The 7,322-nt window shown below is 37.4% G+C and overlaps 1 protein-coding gene and 1 long non-coding RNA gene across 2 annotated transcripts in view; both read right to left on the reverse strand.

Annotated features, from left to right (window-relative positions):
• LOC144980643 (uncharacterized) overlaps window positions 1–6,922 on the reverse strand; it is a 26,687-nt gene extending 19,765 nt beyond the window's left edge. The window contains exon 1 of the mRNA XM_078928323.1: window positions 6,766–6,922. Coding sequence (XP_078784449.1) covers window positions 6,766–6,802 — 37 coding nt within the window. The 5' untranslated portion in view covers window positions 6,803–6,922. The remainder of the gene's footprint in view (window positions 1–6,765) is intronic.
• LOC144980648 (uncharacterized) lies at window positions 510–6,757 on the reverse strand. The gene is made up of 2 exons (XR_013646928.1): window positions 6,368–6,757; window positions 510–4,878 (listed from the first exon to the last, which is right to left on the reverse strand). It is a non-coding gene; the product is annotated as an uncharacterized LOC144980648 (long non-coding RNA).
• Window positions 6,923–7,322: the final 400 nt, after the last annotated feature.

Consider the following 7,322-nt stretch of genomic DNA (forward strand, 5'->3'; position numbering starts at 1 on the left):
TTATGTGGGAGTTAATTAGGCTACTTACCATTGTTTCTTATAATTAAGTATCCAATCAGTGAAGAAACGGTCAATCAGTTTGTTTACAATGTGAGACAATCGAGATGTTGATGTGCTTGTAGCAATCATATACCTTTCGATTTGAAGGTGCCTTCATAATGCACTTCCGCCATTTGCATTAAACTTTTTCATACTTTTAGGTTCCACCAAGTAAATGTGGTCAATTTTGGCTTAGACGAAACAGTGAAATTTATCGCTCAGCGGCTCAGTTAAAATTGGCTACCATTGGGATCACGACACGTTTGGAAAGTGTAAAAATAATTTCACAAAGGCTGTGTGAAAATACAATGGGATGTGTTCAGACACGGCAATTATAAAAAGCATCGCTTAGCCTTGGCAATATATCCATCGTTAATATAAACGGCCCATGAGCTATGCGTAGCGCTGTGGAACAATCCTAATTACTTCACGGTCATTCGGCTACGATTCATGAATTCTCTGTTTCTTCATTTCTTTCTTTCCTTTTTCAAAATATTTGAATTTGACGAATTGACTGATTTCAGTTAACTGACTGAGAATTTACAGGTCTAGTGTTAGTAATGGTAGGAATGGTAAAGTGGTTATGGTTGTAGTAGTAGTGGGGCTAGGGATGTTGATGTGGTTGTTGTAGGTGTTTGTCGAAGTGGCAATGTGGATGATGATGAGGTAGCTGTGGTGGGACTGATGAAGTGGCTGTGGATGTAGTTCATATTGGTATTGGTGTTGATGTGGTTGTTGGATGATGATGTAGTGATGGTGGAGATGTTGATGTAAATGGTTATGACGAATTTTTAATACACAGAAAAATGTGAAAAAGGTGAAGTGTGAAGGTGATGGGTGGAGATGAACCACTATTTAGACTGAAAATTCTCAGCCCTATTTTTCCCATAGAATAGACAAAATTGCCTTTGATTCTGGTTAGCAACATGCTGTTCCCGATATTGAGCTGGTTTTGTTTTATTTGTTTTTAAGGGTTTTACGGCGCTTGCAACACATTAAGGTCATATCAGCGCCAGTAAAAAGGAAGAAAATGGGATAGTAAAAAGTTCTAGAATTACAATTAAAGCATCCAAGAATAAGGCAGACAAAGGGGAATTGGTTCAAATAGGAAACAGATGTAGATTCCAAGAGCACACTATCATTGTACTTAGTTTGAGATCACCTAAAAGTCTCATCCAGATACAAGCACAGGTCCCCACTAAGAGGAATACACTCAAATGTCTACAAATCATATGTTAAAAATGAAAAGAGTAACAGTGCATAACAGAGAGATGATTTACAAGGAAAAAAATATCATCTCCCAAAACTATAACTACACATTCGACTGTTTCCCTCTCAGCCAAGGACTCCGACCAAGGTCAGGACTAACCAAGCAATCTCACTCCAAGACAAAGATAGAAAGCAATTGGAAAACAGATAAGAGGGGATAGAAGACACAGCAAATACAACCCTGCCCGCTATGGGAGGTAGGAACCCCACCCAGGGAGCTGGTTTTGACTGCAGGACTGCCACAGACTGTAAATGTTGTTCCCAATGTGATCTGCCATTGTTGGCTCTGATACGTTTCAGATTATTCAAGTTGTGCCATCTCTGATTTGAAAAACTCTCTTAGATTGTTTAAATTTCCTTCAATACCCTTCACTGATAACGATTCAGAGTTCATGCAATAATTTACCTAACACATGGAAATTTTTCAAACTTTGTTGGCTGTAAAGTGCTCAAAGTTTACTCAATATCTTGATATTTGAAAATTCAATGCTCATCAATTCTTGAATGTGGAAATTGATTATTCTTTCTGTTTTCCCTATCTTTCTTTAAGTTTATGTAATGGGTGGGTATATAGTGCAGTGCAACCCTGGATTGCCCGGGACCAGAAAATCATGTCATTATCCCAGGATTTTCAAGATAACTGACAAAGGTTGTGTGATGAGACCAGTGAAACATAATACAGGCCTGTAAATGGTTGGTGAAAAAATTATCTGAACTTTTTGAACATGGAAAAATAGACTAACAGGACAAAAATATGGATTAATTTATAAACACAACACAGATATGATATGACACGTCAATTGACTCGTCAAATCATGTCACTTTCCCCAACTCAATTATAACACAATAAGCAGGTCCATATTTTATGGTAGCATAAAAAAAATCCAAATTATTTGAGATTTCTGGTCCCAGGTCTGAATTAGATGAGAACAATTCCTACCTTTTTGAAGGATGTGTATCTAGACGAGTGCTTGACACGAGAAGCTGATTTATCTTCGCTCCTGTTTGTGTTAATTTTTTAAGCTGATTCTTTCATTTAATTCTATTAATTCTTAGAAGGAGAAGAAGAAGAAGAAGAAGAAGAAGAAAAAGAAGAAGAAGAAGAAGAAGAAGAAGAGGAGGAGGAGGAGGTGGTGGTGGTGCAGTCATGTGTGAAGGAGGAAAAAGAGACAAATTCAAACAATCACAGTCGTGAGGAAAGAAAACTTCCGCTGAGAGCAGTCAATCACCTTTCAAAGAAAAACATTTTGCATTATCTTTTCCGGTTGTCTTTCAAACTGAAACAAAAAAAAACATAGGGAGGAAAATAATCATCCCAAAAAATGCGTGTGTGTTGGTATCAAAATAGAGAGAAGCGCCCCAGTCTGACACACGCTGTGCAGGTTTTGATCACTGACTACGCATGTGTTCGACGACTAGCAACAAGACAAGACACTTGTCACCCCTCTCTCGTCTGTGGCAGAGTAGGCAGTAGGTAGTGAATTCATCCACGTCTAGCGGAGCGTGTGGTTGGTACGATTTTATAACCCATGTTTGTACTGAATCGAGTTGTCATGATTTGTTTGGGCTATTGTGAACGAGTTTTATTAATTCCTCTTCCGTTGCGAGTTCAAAAGATGAAAGAGATGTCAAGTTTTCTCAAAGGTTTTAAGTTATGTCTATGATGTTGCAATGTTCCTTGTCGAAAGTGAAACGTATTTCACATATTTTGTCTCTGAAATATTTATTAAAACATTGTGCTAGCTTAAATCCATTTATGTATGATGGACGGCATTTCCTTGAGTCAGTGTCTTTCTGGAGACCATTTACGGTTTTTAAAAATTCTTTTGTGTCATTTTTTCTTGGATGAGACAGATTTCTTGATGTGATTTTGTTTGGCCTCTTCTGACCATTACTTACTTTGCTTATCCTCTTGGTGCTTGATCAGCACATAAGGTTGACACAGTGGAATGCCATATCTTTCTAGTTTGGAGGCCATTTTTGTCACCTGTCCTCAAGACCAACCACTAGCTTTCATTTCTCTTCCGATGCTAATACTCCAGGTCTCCAGCGGGCACCCCTTCTATTTCCTGGGGGGTCAACCTGAGGGCTATCCTAGGAATAGCACTCTGATCCATTCTGAGGACATGTCCAGTCCATTACCATTTTCTCCACTTTACAGCTTCAGATACTGGTTCAATTTGTGTGCGGTTATTTTTGGCCAAAATATCCTCAGGATCCTTCTTAGGCATTTGTTTTGGAATGCATTTAGTTTGTTGGAGATGGTGTCTGTCAGTTTCCATGATTCAGACCCATAGAGGAAAACAGATAGAACATTTGTTTTGAAGAGATGTAGCTTTCTTTAAGTGGTAATTTTCCTTCATTTCAAGACATTTCTGAGCATTCCAAAGACTATTCTTGCATTTGTTAGTCTTTCTTTGATTTCATTTTCGGAATTCCCGTTTTACTAATCCTGCTGCCTATATAGGTGAAATGATTTACTTCTAAAGGATTATTTATCATGTATGTAATATCTTTATTATTTAGATGTCCATCATTGTGAGGTTTGAATGAAACTAACAAGTTGTAAATAAAACAAGTTCGAACCAACCAAATGCCTTATGGTTATTTATGATGGACATCATAAATCTCTTCTAGAAAGACGTCTCTCGTGTACTACTAACGACTTCAGCTGTATCAAAAGTGATCGGCACCAAACTCGCCACTAAAACACTTAGTGATTTCAACTACCATGCCAGGTCACCGGTTGCACGTACCAAACACCTGCAGAACACGACACAGGTGTGGCTATTGCCCGCCTAAATTTGCACAGCAAAGACCATGACACTACCTCTACCTCTAGGGCAGACAAAGTCAAATGCCCAGTCATCTCCCTTAGTGGCACCACTGAGGAATGAGACTACTTTATGTCCAGATGGACTGAATACAAGGCAGCCACCAAATTAACAGGCAACGAAGCCACACTCCAGTAACTCGAGTGCTGTGATGACCCACTCCACAGAGATATCACACGTACCAATGGGGGTTCCATTAATCAGCAATGCGAAACAGATGTACTTTAGGACATTCGTAATCTTGCGGTCAAGGAAGTAAACATTATGGTCCTTCGGGTGGAACTGGCCAACATACGCCAAGACCGAGATGAGCCTATCAGGAGCTTCGCAGCTCGCTTCCGGGGACACGCCTCACACTCACAGTGCAAATTCAACATCTCATGCACATCCTGCAACACTATCTACACAGGTGTCTGGGGATAACGAATTTTCATTATCCCCAGACAGGTGTCTGGGGATAATGAAAGCCCAGCCTTTTCGTTATCCCCAGACACCAACCAATTTTCGTTATCCCCAGAAACCTGTCTGGGGATAATGACAGCCTTACCGTTACCAGTAATGAATTGCAACAGTCGAACTTTGAAAATACAAAGGAATTTATCAATAAGGTTTCACTTAAAATTTAAGGATGTTTTGCCTACCACAGATTAAAATTTCTGTCTTTTCATTTTCATCATTCAACACGAGTTTGTTTCTGCCCATCCAATCTTGTGAGTGAGAGTGTGAGTGAGAGAGACTGAGAGAGAGAGAGTAGGCAGTTTAGTGAGCAGCAGCAGTGGCAGTCAAATTTTGACCCAACTCGCCCATAGGAAAGTTGTGACTGGAAATTGCCGTTCGCGTTTTAGGGGGTTCAATTAAAAATGCATAACTTCGTTATAAAGAGGATTATCGCAGATATTTTGGTATCATTATTTTCGTCTTTCAATTTCCTTTTAAATGGTGCCAATTAAGGAAAAATCCATTAATAATTCCAGAAGTTATATGAAGTTAAAATTTGGCAATTTTCAGATGCATTTATTTTTTTATTTACCGCGTGTGTTTTTAAAATTTAAACGCTTGTTTTTAGAACAACATCTAAACTTTATTCATGCCAAATTTCAGGGCTCTATATCGATGCGCAGACACCTTTTAACTCTGTGCCGAAATGCCATGTTTACATTATCTTCTCATCATGGCTCATCATTTAAATTTAGTTATGTACTATTTTAAATTTAGTCCATAATATTTTCAGTACTATTATTTACTATGTTTTTATTTTGAGTACATACTTTCCAACTTTATTTATGGGCATTTTATAATTTTTGTTTTAAAAGTTCGTATATTTATTCTCTTTGTGAAATCCGATATTAATAATATCGATATTTAAAAAATACCAATTGCTTTAATTTAATTTTATTTTACTTTGCCATCAAGTCATCAAGTTTCTTTCCCATATGTTTAGATATGTTTATCATTTGTATCCATATTCTAAAGGCCTTAGCCTTAATAATTATTATGGTAAGAAGTTCTATTAGTAATAGTTATATATTTTGACAACCCCATACATTGAGAGAGAAGGGGGGGGGGGGGATAAAATTATATTAATTGTCAGTTCAAATGATGTAATAGCAATAAACCCAAAGTGATTCAGCAGACTTTTTTAAAGTATTAAAAGCCAGAACTTTCCTTCTAATTATAATAGGGAATCTGTTTCAATATATTTGAACTTTTTCAATCTACCATTTTATTTATATGCAATTAAATTGCCATAGGTAAAAATAAACTCATTATGTCATTACACAACATGTTTATATCTTTTCATTTAAATACTCTCAAACCCTTGTTTATTCTCTATGTATTAATTCAAAGAGGGGAATTATTTGCAATTGTTTCAGTAGGATATTGGGGATAAATCCAAAAGTGATATGTATAGCAAATTGTTTCTTACGTCTAGCCGAGTTTTTGATTATGTAACATTTGCGTCATATTATGTAATAATGTGTTAATTTGAAATGTTTATCTTCCTCTTTATTAATGTAAATGCATTGTCCTCGATAAGACGAACATTTTGGTATACAATATATGATAAGAACTCCATATTGACTGTTTTAACCATTTTTTATTAACATCACGCGATTTCGGTCACAACTTTGCAATGGTAATTTTGGGGTAAAAATCGGTCTGAAATTTCAGACTTTGAACTGCCGTAACTACATTTCTAATCAAGATAGAAACAAAATTCAAACTGTTTTGTAATCTGTGTTGCCAGCTCTTTCATATGACATTGGTTTCAAGTGTGTGAGGTACATTTAGAATTTCTATTAAACTCCCTAGAGAGAGAGAGAGAGAGAGAGAGAGAGAGAGAGAGAGAGAGAGAGAGAGAGAGAGAGAGAGAGAGAGAGAGAGAGAGAGAATAATGAGAGTAATCGCCACTATTGGAGCAGTCACTCCCAAATGCAGGTAGACAGATCAGTAGCGGTGTACCAAGGAGTGTTTATTTGCGCGAGTTTAAATTTTAAAATTAAAAGCGTGGTGACGGTGACAATTCAAATTGCAGGGGGAGACCGGCCGGTCTGTATACCGATTACATATCTATTACCGTCTTCTCTGATCTTAAAAAAATATTTTAACAACATGTAATTACCGTTCCCAGGCTTTGTAGATTTGACAGTGACTCCCATTTTCGACTGAATTTGAGATACTTAGTTTAAAAGGAATTCTGGAGAGTCGGACCGGAATGTCACAAATGGCAAATGGCAATTCACAAAGGGTTGCCAGATAATATTTTATAGGGTAAATAATCCAAACCGAATCCGGATTTTAAAAAAAAAACAAAACAACCAAATTTCCGAAAAAATGTCTTTAGAAAAATAACTTGAGCTTTTATATAGTGCAATATCCACTTAACGTGCTCAAAGCACATTACGCCTAATTAGCGATATCATTACAATTTTTTTGAAGACAAAGACAACGCTGTTAATGACCAGGTACTCATTTCACACCTTAGTACAGCGAGAGAATGTCAGTAAAGAGCCGTTTTCAAGGTCTCAACTACGCGGCAAGCCCGGCTCGAACCCAGGACCTTCCGATTCGAAAGCGAGTGTGATACCTACCCCAAGACCACATCTGAATATGTATCTTCCTTTAACGTCCACCTTCAGTCATGGGGTGAATTTTTAATTCAGAAAAGTGAGTGGAGCA

Source organism: Berghia stephanieae, chromosome 1 (assembly GCF_034508935.2).
Source record: "Berghia stephanieae isolate SIO BIC M18660-M18661 chromosome 1, UCSD_Bste_1.3, whole genome shotgun sequence".
NCBI classification, from domain to species: domain Eukaryota; kingdom Metazoa; phylum Mollusca; class Gastropoda; order Nudibranchia; family Aeolidiidae; genus Berghia; species Berghia stephanieae.